The sequence below is a fragment of the Zootoca vivipara genome, chromosome 2 (genome assembly GCF_965207765.1).
Source record: "Zootoca vivipara chromosome 2, rZooViv2.hap1.1, whole genome shotgun sequence".
Classification (NCBI taxonomy): domain Eukaryota; kingdom Metazoa; phylum Chordata; class Lepidosauria; order Squamata; family Lacertidae; genus Zootoca; species Zootoca vivipara.
This window is the reverse complement of record NC_142584.1, coordinates 3,823,571-3,838,268: the sequence shown is the minus strand read 5'-3', so window position 1 is coordinate 3,838,268 and position 14,698 is coordinate 3,823,571. Positions and strand designations below refer to the sequence as shown.

Sequence of the window (14,698 nt, the reverse complement as noted above, 5' to 3'; positions counted from 1 at the left end):
GAGCTGCAACCTTCCAACACCTCGACTTGTCCCCAAAGGCTCACCCCTTCATTCTCCCCCAAAACAGATGGATGTCAGTCCAGTTGCCCCATTCCAGGAGAGGAAGGCACAGATCTATAATTGGGAATGTTAGAGAGTATCTCCTATGAGGTCTCTTAAATGTAAAAATAGGAAGGGTGGTGGTGGTGGTATGCACGGTTACGTCCCCAACTGGGGGGGAAAGCAGTTTGGCATCTTTAACTAAGCTTGCTTGTTAGCTAAGATACAACATTTACCATATAGCCCCTTAACCAAAATAAGCTGAAGTTCCAACAGTTGCTGTGCTGAACAGGACTAACTAACTGGCTGTGTACAAGTTGCAGGATGAGATCTATGCAGGCAGCAGGCAACATGGGGGCAGCAGGAAACTGCCGGGGGGGGGGGGTGCCGACCCTCATGGGCAATATTGCAGGGGTCAGAGGCAAAACTGGGTGAAATGTACATGGGGGCTACATTCCAGCCACCCAAAAAAGATGCCCACCCACCTGCCTATCACTATGTCACTTCAGGCAAGCAATAGGCATTACACCAGTTCAATAACACCTTCCAGTCAAACATAAAGCCGTTGAAAGGCTGACTGGAGCAGGGCACTAGCCCAGTGTTTCTCAAACTTTTTTGGGCCAAGGCACACTTGTTCCATGAAAAAAATCACGAGGCACACCACCATTAAAGAAGTTAAAAATTTTAACTCTGTGCCGCCCTATATTGACTATATAATTATGACTGTAAGAAACACTTGCCAATTGCTGTGTTGGTTGCAATCTCCTGTAATAAGGCTTCACAAGCTGCTGATTTCTCTGCCAGCACAATCCTTTGCTCAGCAAGTTTCAGGTTGAGCTCATCCAGCCAGCTTCTTTAAGTTTGTCTAAAACCACCCTCCCGTGGTGGTGGCTGTTGAGAGCTGCACTCGCCCCGCGTCGTGACCTGGCCGGCTTCCTTTCCGGTGGGTCAGCGTAGTGTATTGGCGGCCGCCAGGCACGTGACAATGCAAATTGCCCTTCTCGTCGCCGCATGTCGCGGCACACCAGCCAGCGTCTCGCGGCACACTAGTGTGCCGCGGAACAGCGGTTGAGAAACGCTGCTCTAGCCCACGGAGAGTCCCAAGGGCCACATTGAGGGGCTGAGTTTCCCACCCCTATACTAAGGCAGTATACTGCAAGGAGAGCAAACTAGAACTCAATGACCAGAAAACCAAAATTATGCTTTTTGTCAAAAGGCCCAAACCTCATTATGGTATATCGATGGCCATAAGATTGAGCAGGTCACCTGTTTCAAGAACCTGAGGAAAGTGCAACCTCTGCTTACAACCATAATCCGTTCCAGAGGTCCGGTCATAACGAGAAACGTATGTAAGTGGAGGCGCACTTTTCCATAGAAAGTAATGGAAAAGTGAATTGATCCATTCTACACAATAAAAAACACCCGTAAAGCAGCAATTTAACACGGATTTTACTGTCTAACAAGACCATAGATCCATAAAATGAAGGCAATAATCAATGCACTGTACTATAAAATAAATAAGACAGTATTGTAGATGAAAAAAAAAAACCTTCCCCCCCCCTCACATGCACTGAGGGTGGGCAGGCTTACCTGGCTACAAGCTTGGGGGTGGGACAAGGGTCAGTAAAGAGCTGTTTCACTTTTTTTCTTGCCAGGCCAGGTTCTTCTCTGGACTTCCTCAGGTTAGTTCCTCGGCGGGGTTTGGGGCTGCTGTGCGCCCTGCTGTGCCTCTTGCAGGTGGCACCTCTTCCACAGCTTCGGGGGTGGGGTGGGGGCCCTCTCCCTGGTAGCAGAGGCCTCAACGCTGCTCTGCAGCCGGCGGGGTGAGCTCCGGCAAACCGGAGGCCTCTCCCTGGTGGCGGAGGCCCCAGCACTGCCCCACAGCTGGCCGGGCGAGCTCCGGGCAAGGCCTCTGTTCATATCTAGAGGAAAGTTCGAAGCACCTGCTGAAGGTCGTAACTGGAATCGTATGTAAGTCGAGGTTCCACTATATAGCTCTGGGTGAGCAGAAAAGCTTATGGGGACCATGGTGCAGGGGACATGCAGAGAAGCACAAATGCTATACTTAAGTACCTCAAAACTGAAGGTGGACACGATATACCTGCAGCCCTCAAACTGTTCGAGGCCTAATGGATTATGCAGCTTTTCTATGATGCCCAGCTAGGTCCCTCTGCCAATTGTGCGCCACTAGAACTGGTACAATCTTAAGTTTTGAGATCAGCCCCTGCAAGTGCCTAAACATGTCTCCAATGCTGCCATATGTCTTGAAACTGGATTCATAAGAATGGAGGCCAGAGTGTGGCCTTGCTCCCCTAACTATTGAGGACAATTTCCAAACAACATGGAAGCAGGCAGTGATAAACATGATGACAACTCTAGACAGCAGGTGAAAGACACAGAACACCAAGCAGATCTGGCCAGGTCCCCAAAATTCCTAATCAGTGAAACCAGGAGATACCTCATCTCCCAAATGCCATCTATAACCAATCTTGATATTCCAAAACAGCAAAGGGCTTTCCCTCTGACCCATTGCCAGGTCCTCCCTTCAGCCATCCAAGAAGGCTGTTTTAGGAAAACACCGTATGAGGAGAGAAAAGGCCCATGTGGCACTGGGCAACTGGAAACAATGGAACATGTCTTTCTTTCACTGCCAATGCTATACAGATATATGAGCTAGGTTCATCCTGTCTATACTATATACTGTAACAACATTTTAAGTCCTTTCCGCTTTAAGTTATACACTTTATTTTATTCACATGCTTTTATCTTATGCTGGTCTGTGACCATAATAAAGATTGATTGATTGATTGATTGATTGATTGATTGATTGATTGATTGATTGATACAACAAGCCTGTAAGGTAGTTCAAAATTCTTCTCTCTCTAATAATTTTTTTTATACCCATCTGACTGGGTTGCCCCAGCCACTCTAGGTGGCTTCCAACCGAAATGCAGGTGAAAACAGCAGCAGCAACAAACATTAAAAGCTTCCTGAAACATATGATAAAAACTGAAAAAGTGGTTTGTTGGTTTGCCTAATAAGGGTATTGCCCTGTACAAGTTTAGCTTTGTTTTCCCCCCAATAAAGAGTCACTTTAATGGCTTGTAACAATTAAAGAATAATGTACATTGCTTGAAGCCTCATACGCATTGCAAGTATATTTGCGCAAGCCACTTGGGGCTAACTTAATTGCTCCAGAGTGTATGGTTCCTGCCTCAACACACAGCCTTGAAATTTCAACTGTGTAAAGGTTAGCCACCAGGCCCACTTTTCAAATCCTCCTGTTCCTTTAATTTCCAAGACAGACTATGAATGTAGACGATCTCCAGCCAGTGAAAATACTGCAGAGGTTTTCAGCATTCCAGATGCACAGGAAGAATGAGGCACACTATACATGTGAGGCTGCTGTTGTCTGTGACCGACATTAAAAGGAGGGATGCTTGGGGAGAGTGTGTGGGGTGACTACAGAGCAGTTGCCTTTACAATCCAGCTCTGCTCCAAGCCCATCAGTCTTGCATTACTGCTCAAAACCACAATGCTTTAAAGCAACAGCAGCCAAGCCACGGGCTTGTTGGCAGTTTTTTACTAGATCCTGAAGCGCTACCAGGCGAGTTAATGGCGGGGGGGACCCATTTGAGTAAGAATTAAAGAACAGGGTTCCTCTGAGCCAAGGAAATTGGTTTCATAATCGGAACTGAACTCGGTAATTTCACCAAGTCTCCTCCTAATTACGCCCCCATTTCCCTAGTTTCAGCAGCCATAATTACAGGGGGAATATTTTTGTCGTTGCCATTGTTAAACAGATTCGGCTGCAGATCCCTGCTCTGAAGATCTCGTGAGCAGCCCAGGCCAGCTTGAATCCTGGGCAGTCTCTATTTGCAGTCCTTTGAAAGTGATGTAAAGGCTAAGCAACTAAGTTGCTACTGCCGCTCCTCTGGTCACTAGGGAGCACCAGGGAGCTGCAGGAAGAGGAGGAGGCTGTTCTCCGAAAGAGGAGCTCCCTCCCTCTTGAACTGCTATTGCAAGGAAGGGCTCGGAAGAATCTCTTCTAAGGCTGCTCTCTTCCAAGAATTTCCTGTGTCAAACCTCTGCAATCAGCCTAAGAATAAAGGAGGCAAGTGAGGTAATGGAAGAACTAGTCCTGGCACATGGCCCCCGCAAATGCTAAAACATCCAGCCAGTAAATGGCATTTCTTAAGATCAGAATCTTCCACCCTGGGCAGGTGACACAGAAGCCCCCCCTTTTGCACTTGCAAGGCAAGATGAACCAGAAGACTCTCTCCTTCAGGTCTGCACATAGCACCAAGCCCCGCTCCACCTGTCGTTCTGGCCTGTGATGGAAACCATCTTACCCTGGCATAGGCAAACTTGGCTCTCCAGATGTTTTGGGACTCTAACTCCCATCATTCCTAGCTAACAGGACCAGTGGTCAGGGATGATGAGAATTGTAGTCTCAAAACATCTGGAGGGTCAAGTTTGCCTATGCCTTGATCTTACCACTTTGTCTTAGGAAACCTCAGTTTAATCCCAAATAAACTGGCTTTTTAAAAGACATTGTCCAAAACTCAAAGCACCTGACACCACCAGCACCATCCTGAATTCATCCTGAACTGCGACAAAACCATGAATATGCAGCCCTAACTCAAGAACCTGCCCCTCCTTGCCACTTTGGAACAAGTAATTTTACTAGCATCCCACTCCTGATGTACGCCTGTGAACCACTGTTCTATACTAAAACTAAACCTCATTTCTGCATGCAAAGTGAAAAAGCCAGTGTCCTATCACACTATCTCCCCACCACCCTGTGGCCTGTAACTGGGGTGGCAAGGCAACATCCCCCAGGGTGTTCTACAACTCCAGGTCCAATATTTTAGAAACCATGCTTGCTGCTGCTACTGTATACATGTAGACGTCCATGCATGTGGTCAGGGATGTGTATTAGTAGTGATAAGGTGCAAGAAGGATGTGAACCTGTTCTTCTGGGAGCAGACTGAAAAAAACATCATTTTAAACTGGAATTGGGGGGGGATGGTATCAAAAGGTACAGAAACATACCGCTTTAGTGGAATGAGAGGCCCTTTTCAGGAAAGAGAAAAGGCACCAGGGGAGAATGCTGTGCAAGTTGTTTCCCCAAAATCCATGTATCCAATCCAACACACACACACTTTTTACCCCTTTATTTCCTGGGAGATCAAAAGACAATAAACAGCCTCATTTCACAATAACTTATATAAATAAGTAGAGGAGCAAAAGACACCTTAATGTTTTGTTGTTGTTTTTTAAAAAACATTTTTTTATTTTTTAAAAAGGACAACGCAAGGAAGACTTGTAAGGAAAGGGACCTGTACACAGCAAAATAGCACCATCTGGGGAACCATGTGAGGCTCCTTTAAAAACAGGGAAAGGAGAGAAGAGGGGGCCTGAACGTGTGGAAACTAAAACAGCAACATTAGAAACTTAACATTTAAAGGGGGAAAATACAAGGAAGGGATGGGGAGTGAGGAAGCCAGCTAGCCATTCCTGAAACCCACAGAAGTGTTAAGTCCTGGGCATGTGAGGTTCTGGATAAGAAGCATCCTGCCCAGTTGGTTCCACTGGGGAAGAAGAGCCTACTTCATGAAATCTGAGGAGGAGGAGAGCGAATGAAGATAACCCTACATGTAACCCCACATGTAACCGAGTGAGGAGCCATATGCCTCTTCCTGGGTGGTGAGAAATGCTGGATTTAGCAAAGTCGCACATGCTCTCCAAGTGGCAAAAGGCAGAGAAGGTAATACGCTCAGCCAATGAGGTAAAAGGGGCAGCTTAAGAGGCTCAGGCAGCACCATCGCTCAGCAACCTTCACCTGCAAAATGGGGGCCAAGGGGGTGAGGATATTGCACTTGTGCAAGCTCTGGACAGACAACCCACCCTTGCAATGGCCGACCCTTTCAAGAGAACACCCTCTGCTCCAACCTGGAGGCCTGCCAGATGTTTTGAACCACAACGCCCACCAACTCAGCCAGCACAGCCACCAGGAAGGCATGATGGGAGTTGTAGTCCAAAGCACCTAGAGGGCACCAGGTTGGCAAACACAGCTCTACTCAGAACACCTCAACTCCAGAACAGATTTTTCTTGGATCCAACGCCTCTCACAGTGAATTTACGAGCCGAATAAAGTGGCCATGGGTTCAAGCAAAATAAAGACAGATCCCACCCCCATCTCCCGTGCTTCAACCAAAGGGTCGCCATTTTAGATGCGCAGGACCCAGGACCCCCACCCCCCATAAGCTAAGCGGACCTAATGGCGTTCAGCAAGAGTCCATGTGCATGACTATCACTCTCCATTACCTCCTTGGACCCGTTTCTTCTCTTGGGCAGAGAAGCCTCCTGGTGTCATGGTCCCATTTCCTTCTTTTGGGGAGGGGGGGCAGGTAGGAGGCGCTGGGTGTGGAAGACACATCACTGTGCTCTGGTGCAGGGCCAAGATTTGGTTTGGGAGAATCAAGCAGGATCCCATGGGCAAGCATTTGGCCCTCCAAAGCACCAGGAGGTGGCAGCACGTGGCGGTGTCACATCGAGAAACCTGTGCCCCTTTCCGCCCCCCCCCTCCCGCCATGCTCAACCCTGGCTGCCGCACGAGGACAAGCTGTCATAAAGAGAGTCGCTCAGGGACTCCGAGTTCTCCAGGCCTGGCTGCCCTTCTGGGCCCATATCCCTGGAATGGGCCTCCGTGCTGCCCTCTTCGCCCACGTCAGATGCGCTGGGGGTGCGGCTGCTGCTGGTGCTGAAGGCCGGCGAGGCCTGAGGCCCATCCGACGAGGCCCGCCTCCTTTCGACAACGCTGCAAGCAGAGCCCTGCAGATACAGAGAGCAGCAAGGCAAGGCTGCTTAGGAGCAGAGGAATGTGCCAATGGATGGCAGGGGTGGAAGTGGACTGAAAGCTCCATCTGGAAGCCAGGGCTAGAGTGAGGCATGGCCTAAACAAGCTAGGGAGAACCTTTGTCCTCCAGATCTTGCTGAACTACAACTTCCATCACCCCCAGCAAGCACAGCCGCTGGCTAGGAATGGTGGGAGTTGCAGTCCAGTAATGTCTGTAGGAACAAAAGTTCCCCCCACCTGGCCTGAGCTGGGCACCTTGGTTTCCCCCAGTCACCCCACCCTCACTTACCATTGTAGAACCATGAAGGCCCTCCAGGCCGTGAGGGGAGCAGAGGAAGGGGTCAGTGGTGGCAGATGCTTTGGCATTGGGGAAAGTCCAGTTCTTGCTCTGCTGGGCATGCCGTGGCTTGCTGGGATCATTGCAGAGGTCTGAGAGGGGAAAGCGGAGGGGCAACTCATTAGGGTGGGGAGTGGAGCCAAATTCTCCTTCCGAACAAATAGGTGTCAGAGAGATCGCTCACCTGCATCTTTCCCGACAAGCTGTATTTGGGCCCACAGGACAGAGCAATTCATTATCATCACCCCCCACCCCCATTTCTATACCATTTTAGATTTAAAAGAAAAAAATCTCAAAGCTGTTTACAACACATTAAAAAACAATACAGACCAACAGTTGTCCCCCTTCCCGTTGCTCACCCCTTCTGGACGATACAAACCTCCTGGGCAGCGATCTCTGCGATCCCAGTGTCTGCGGGGTGGCTCGGCACTGGCTAAGACGCCGTGGAAAGCTGGCATGCTTTGGTACTTGCTAGGGCCCAGCAGGTCCTCTGCGCTGGGCACCTCCCTCTCCAACGTCCGGGCCTTGCGGGGCACCCGGGTGACAGGCGGAGGGCCTCTAGCTGGGAAAGGGCCGGCTGACGGAGGGTCAAGTCGGGGCCTGGGTTTAGGCACGTTCTTGCAGGGCATCCCGAGGCAGTAGTCTGGCGGCGGAAAAGTGCCAATGCCACTGTCCAGAGTCCGAGTCAGGGAGCTGCATCCTGGGGACCACAGGCAGGTGGAGTCAGAAACCACGTCAAAGGATTACCTGTCATTCTGACCCTTTCTACTCCAAACAGCTTATATATTGAAAGCTCCAGGTTGCAAGTTTGATCCCCAAATGGGACAAGTGCATATTCCTGCACTGCAGGTTGTTGGACGTCTAGATCAGGCGTAGGCAAACTCGGCCCTCCAAATGTTTTGGGACTACAACTCCCATCATCCCTGACCACTGGTCCTTTTAGCTAGGGATGATGGGAGTTTTAGTCCCAAAACATCTGAAGGGCCGAGTTTGCCTATGCCTGATCCAGATGACATCTTTATCTTGCCAAAGGACGTACCGGTAGGCAGCTACACCTGCAGCAATTGCAAGTTGGTTGCCCTACTAGAAGACAAGGTTGCCCTGCTGGAAGACAAGGTCCAGCAGCTTCAGGCCCGTGTATCTACGCTCCAGGGAATTAAAGAGCTGGAGCTTTTCCTGGATGCAGCAGAGCACACTGTCTGCACCAAGGAGGAGACAGGGGACATCCTTGAGAAGAAGGTCAGTTCCCCAACACAGGAGCCAGATGTATGGAGGAATGTGACTCATAGAAGTAGAAGGCCCAGGCATCGCTCTGAGTGTTTAGAAGTACACAACCGTTTTGAAGTGCTCTCCCTTAACATGGAAGACGAGGAACAGACTCCATTTGAAGATCTCTCCCTCATCACAGTTGATCAGGAATATGAAGATGAGCAGCAAAGTCAGTCCTCCGGGAATATGCAGGTAACCTTGGAAGGGACAGCACATGGAAGAATCCCGACCAAGCCTATGAGGAGGCGTGGTGATAGGGGATTCCCTACTGAGGGGTACAGAAGCAGTGATCTGTGGGCCTGATAAGGCGTCTCGAGAGGTGTGCTGTCTCCCTGGGGCCAAGATCCAAGATGTAGCAGAACGGCTGCAAGGAATCATAAAACCCACTGACAAATGCCCTTTCCTTTTGGTTCATGTGGGAACCAATGACACTGCAAGCCATAGCCTTCAGAAGATCAAAAGTGATTATGAGGCTCTGGGCAGGAAGTTGAAGAAATTAAATGCACAAATTGTCTTCTCATCTGTCCTCCCAGTTGAACGACATGGCCCAGGGAGAAAGGGAAAAATAGGGGATGTGAACAACTGGCTTCGCAAATGGTGCAAACAGGAACGGTTTGGATTCTTAGATCACGGTCTGCAGTTTCTTTTTTTAAAAAAAATAATTTTTATTGGATTTTACACAAAAAGAGAGAAAACAAAAACAAAAAAGAAAAGAAAAGACAAAAACTTTTTAAAAAGTACAGAAATATAGAACAATATCATCACGTCTTGTTTCTTCATTGTTCTTCACTTATCTTCCTTACCATTCTTTTATAGTTAACTCATAACATTTCCAGAATCTTAACTAAACATCATAAAGATACATCTTAGCTCTCTTATTTATAGATAATTCTTAATCAATTTATATAAAAGAGTGAAGAAAAATGGAAAGAGAAAACCCATGAAAATAATAAAAAGACATAATCATATTTTTTCAATTTCAAATCTAAACATTTTGGACTTCCTCATTCCCCCTTCTTGAGTTCTTTATAATTCACTAATTATTGCAGTTTCCCACTCTAAAATTACATTCTTTCTTCCAAATTATAACTTCTTTTTAACCATTAACCCTTCATGCTTCTCTTTACCTTAATTACCCAATATTCTCTACCCTTTTACCCAAAAATATTCAAACTAATTTTCAAAATCTTTTACCCCCTTTTTGTTCCCACTCTCAAAACTAAATCTACCCCCTTTCCTTGGAATCGGTGTCTCCAGAGATTTCAGCCAGCTCCTTAATACTTTCCGAGTTCAAACCCTGTTTTACCAACCAATAAAAATTAGCACAATTCCCCCTCACCCCACTCCTGCTCTGTCCCAATCTAAATTTTGCTGAACCCTTCCCCCTCTGCTGTATTCCCAACACTTTATTTTCCATCTCATTCTCTTTCTGCCCCCCTCCTACTTCCTTCTCCCCCTCTCTCACTGAGGTGACAACCTTTTTATTTTTCCCCTTTTGGGGGGGCTTTTGAATCACAACCCTTCCCTGTTTCACCCCTCCCACCGGTGAAAGTGATTTCTTCTTCATCCTCGTCCGTCTCAAAAATCCATTCTGTTGGTTCAGCAGTCTGTTCTCCCGTAATTGTTGCATTTCCTTCAAAATTATGGTTCTCCTCTGCCATTTCCAAAGTTTCCCCAAAAGTCACATCACAGCATGCGTCTTCTTCTGGTCTTTCCTCTTCTCCCTTTTCTTCCTCTCTAAGTTCAAATATTTCATCTGTTTCAAAATTCAGTTCTGTTGATTCATCAGTCCTCTCATCCATGCATGTTAGAACAACTTTAGGGTTACGAATCTCCTCTTTCATTTCCAAAATTGTTGTCAGGATCAAGTCCCACTGTGTGCTCTTCTTCTCACAATCCAGAACCTTCTCTTCCAACCTGTTGGTGCTCTTCCATGATTATAGCAGGCAGGAAGTGGTGTTATTATTGTCCTTGTTTTGTATTTTCCAAGTGCAAAAGGAATAAAATCCCGTCTGAACTGGATCCAACCTCTATTTCTTTACATTTTCTCTTAACAGTCAAACTCAAATTCAGCACTGAGCAGCCTTGAGGTTTGCTTTTAAAAGTTCCTCTTTTATTTATCTACAGCTCTCAGTCTCACAGACAGACACATTCTTTTGTATTGTGACGTCACAAAGACGGCTAGCCGATCCTTCCTTTGACCCGACTCCAAGTTCACAGGGGGGTTTCCCCTTGTCAAATCACAGTCTTTTGCAGAGATTTAAGTGCACTTTGTATTTTTCCCTTACTCTGCATCAGGAAAATGTTTTTTTAAGAGTAAATTTCTGAGCTTTCCATAGCTTTACTGCATCATCCATTACTCAATTGGGGGGGCTGACTTCCCTTTTAAGCCTCCTCCCAGCGACAAATTCTTAGTCCAAATCGTAAAGTTTTTACTTACTTGGTCCAGATCTAATCTTTTTGCAGGAAGAATCCACCGCTTGCAGGCTGTAGGCATGGAGCTTCGTGGAGGTAATGATGGCGCCCAAAATGGTTCCCGCGACTGCCACTCCGCTGGCTCTCGGGGGCTCTAACGAGCTTCCCGGGCAGCGGAGGAGTCGCCTTTGGAGCTCTGCCGGGCTTTTCCGCCCCTGGGACGCTCTACCCGGGGTTCTTGTGGGGATCCGTGTGGCTCCCGTGGAATTCCCCCCCCCCCCCGCAATGCCAGAAACTTCAGAGCTCAAGGTTTCTGCGCCTCTCCACCAGCGCGGTAGACCGGAAGCCTCGGTCTGCAGTTTCTTGAAGATGGACTTCTGCCAAGTGATGGGCTGCACCTCACAAAAGTTGGGAGGAATGTTTTTGCCATGAAACTAAAAAAACTCATCAGGAGAGCTTTAAACTGACTTATGTGGGGGAGGGAGACAGTGGTCCTGAAGGTAGGAGTCTACCAAGTGCTGAAGATGATCGGCCAAATGTCAAGGACCAAATGGAGCAAACAGCACGCAGACCTAGTGGTGGGAGGAAAATATCCTTAAATAAGAGACATGGGGGAATGATCAATGGTCTTCAATGTCTGTATACTTGAGCTCTTGGTACAACAAACTAAATACGACATAATAGGCATCACTGAAACCTGGTGGGATGAGTCTCATGATTGGAATGTAGAAATAGAGGGATACAATCTATTTCAGATAAATAGACCAAACAGGAAAGGAGGAGGAGTAGCGTTACATGTCAGGGATGTGTATACCTGTGAAGAGATCCAGGATTTAAAACTTCAAAGCCAAATTGAGAGTATCTGGGTCAAAATTAAGGGAGAGAAAAATAACAGTGATCTCATTGTGGGAGTTTACTATAGATCCCCAAGCCAAGCTGAATTAAGGAAGTAAGATAGTAGTAATGGGGGATTTCAACTATCCTGATATTTGTTGGATGTCAAACTCAGCCAAGAGCATAAGGTTGAACAGATTCCTCTAAAGCACAGAATGAACTCAGGCTTGCTAGAGAGGTTAAAAGCAACAAAAAGGGCTTTTATGGGTATGTCCGTAAAAGGAAGAACAAGGAAACAGTGGGGTCACTTAGAGGAGAAGATGGTGAAATGTGAACAGGGGATAGAGAAAGGGCAGAACTCCTCAATGCCTTCTTTGCCACAGTCTTCTCCAAATTTGCCTACAAAACGAAAAGATCAACAGAGGATGCAGCGGGGGAGCTACGCCAGACTGCTTTTTGTAGATTTCAGCTCAGCATTCTACCGCGACGTCTGATAACTAAATTGGGAAATCTGGGGCTCCCGCTATCACTCTGTGGGTGGATACTGGACTTTCTCTCAGATTGCTCCCAGAGGGTCCGGTTGGGCCCTTATATGTCTAACATGCTTAGGACTAACACAGGAACACCACAAGGATGCGTGCTTAGTCCACTCCTTTATACTCTTTATATGTATGATTGTGTCACTGCCTACCCTAGAAATAGGGTTGTCAAAATTTGCAGATGACACAACTGTGATCGGGCTCATCTCTGATAAGGAGGGTGAAACTGAGTATAGAGATGAGGTGGAGCGGCTGACAGAGTGGTGCAGAGTCAACAACTTGCTCATAAATACAAAGAAAACTAAGGAGTTTGTGGTGGACTTTAGGAGACAGAAGAATGAGGTCCAGCCACTTTTGATTGACGGAATTTGTGTGGAGAGGGTAACAACGTTTAGCTTTCTAGGCATTGAGTTACAGGAGGATCTGTCCTGGAGAGTTAATACAAGGAGGCTTGTGAAGAAGGCGCAGCAGAGACTGTATTTTTTGAGAATTTTAAGGAAAAACCATATTCCACAAAAGCTGCTGCTTGCCTTCTATCACTGTGCCATACAGAGCGTGCTCACATACGGTTTATGTGTGTGGTACGGAAGCTGTACTTCCCAGGACAGAGCAGGGCTGTGTAGAATTATTAAAACAGCAGAGAGCATTATTGGCTGCTCACTCACCACCTTAGAACAAATTTACACCACCAGGTGCCATAGAAAAGCACTAGATATATCAAGAGATCCAACGCACCCTGGTCACCATTTCTTTCAGCTCCTGCCATCGGGACGGAGATATAGAACAATGCAGGCAAGAACGAGCCGTCTCAGGAACAGTTTCTTCTCTAGAGCAATTTTGGCCTTAAATGGAAAGCCTGGACTTTGAAGTCATCTTATTTTACTTGTTATTTTGTATTATATTTGCTGTTTTTAATTAGGTTTTTGTAATTTTGGATTAAGCAACCGAGTAATTTCGTTGTTCCCGCAAGGGGACAATGACAATAAAGATATCTTATCTTAAAAAAAACAACAATGCCCGACCTGAAGAATATGGAGCAGATGATTCAGCAGGGGAAACACAGCCCAGAATAAGCAAGGAGGTAGTACAAGAATACTTGGCTAGTTTAGATGTATTCAAGTCCCCAGGGCCAGATGAACTACATCCAAGAGTATTAAAAGAACTGGCAGAGGTGATTTCAGAACCACTTGCAATAATCTTTGAAAATTCCTGGAGAACAGGCGAAGTTCCAGCAGACTGGAGGAGGGCAAATGTTGTCCCTATTTTCAAAAAGGGGGAAAGAGAGGACCCAAACAATTACCGCCCAGTCAGCCTGACATCAATACCAGGAAAGATTCTAGAGCAGATCATTAAGCAAACGGTCTGTGAGCACCTAGAAAGAAACTCTGTGATCACTAAAAGTCAGCATGGGTTTCTGGAAAATAAGTCATGTCAGACTAATCTGATCTCATTTTTTGACAGAATTACAAGCCTGGTAGATGAAGGGAACACTGTGGATATAGCCTATCTTGATTTCAGCAAGGCCTTTGACAAGGTGCCCCATGATATTCTTGTAAAGAAGCTGGTAAAATGCGGTCTAGACAATGCTACCATTCAGTGGATTTGTAACTGGCTGACTGACCGAACCCAAAGGCTCCTCTTCATCCAGGATAGAAGTGACTAGTGGGGTGCTACAGGGTTCTGTCTTGGGCCCAGTCTTATTCAACATCTTTATCAATGACTTGGATGATGGGCTTGAGGGCATCCTGAGCAAGTTTGCAGACGACACCAAATTGGGAGTGGTGGCTAATATCCCAGAGGACAGGATCACACTTCGAAATGACCTTAACAGATTAGACAACTGGGCCAAAGCAAACAAGATGAATTTTAACAAGGAGAAATGTAAAGTACTACACTTGGGCAAAAAAAATGAAATGCACAAATACAGGATGGGAGACACCTGGCTTGAGAGCAGTACATGTGAAAAGGATCTAGGAGTCTTGGTAGACCACAGACTTGACATGAGTCAACAATGTGATGCAGTAGCTTAAAAAGCCAATGCAATTCTGGGCTGCATCAATAGGAGTATAGCATCTAGATCAAGGGAAGTAATAGTACCACTGTATTCTGCTCTGGTCAGACCTCACCTGGAGTACTGTGTCCAGTTCTGGGCACCACAGTTCAAGAAGGATACAGACAAGCTGGAACGTGTCCAGAAGAGGGCAACCAAAATGGTCAAAGGCCTGGAAACGATGCCTTATGAGGAACGGCTTAGGGAGCTGGGTATGTTTAGCCTGGAGAAGAGAAGGTTAAGGGGTGATATGATAGTCATGTTCAACTATATAAAAGGATGTCATATAGAGGAGGGAGAAAGGTTGTTTTCTGCTGCTCCAGAGAAGCGGACACGGAGCAATGGATTCAAAC

At 46.8% G+C, this 14,698-nt stretch overlaps 1 protein-coding gene across 6 annotated transcripts in view; it reads right to left on the bottom strand.

Moving 5' to 3' along the window:
- Nucleotides 1–5,201: 5,201 nt before the first annotated feature.
- Nucleotides 5,202–14,698, bottom strand: part of NCKAP5L (NCK associated protein 5 like) — a 47,686-nt gene continuing 38,189 nt past the window's right edge. For 5 of the 6 annotated variants that reach the window (XM_035101257.3, XM_060272140.2, XM_088661201.1 and 2 more), the window contains 3 exons: nucleotides 7,618–7,938; nucleotides 7,191–7,330; nucleotides 5,202–6,876 (listed from right to left, as the gene is read on the bottom strand). In XM_035101257.3, coding sequence (XP_034957148.3) covers nucleotides 6,640–6,876; nucleotides 7,191–7,330; nucleotides 7,618–7,938 — 698 coding nt within the window. In that variant the 3' untranslated portion in view covers nucleotides 5,202–6,639. Of the gene's footprint in view, nucleotides 6,877–7,190; nucleotides 7,331–7,617; nucleotides 7,939–9,159; nucleotides 11,495–14,698 lie in introns of those variants that run through there. The other variant, XM_088661202.1, reaches the window with a different exon arrangement.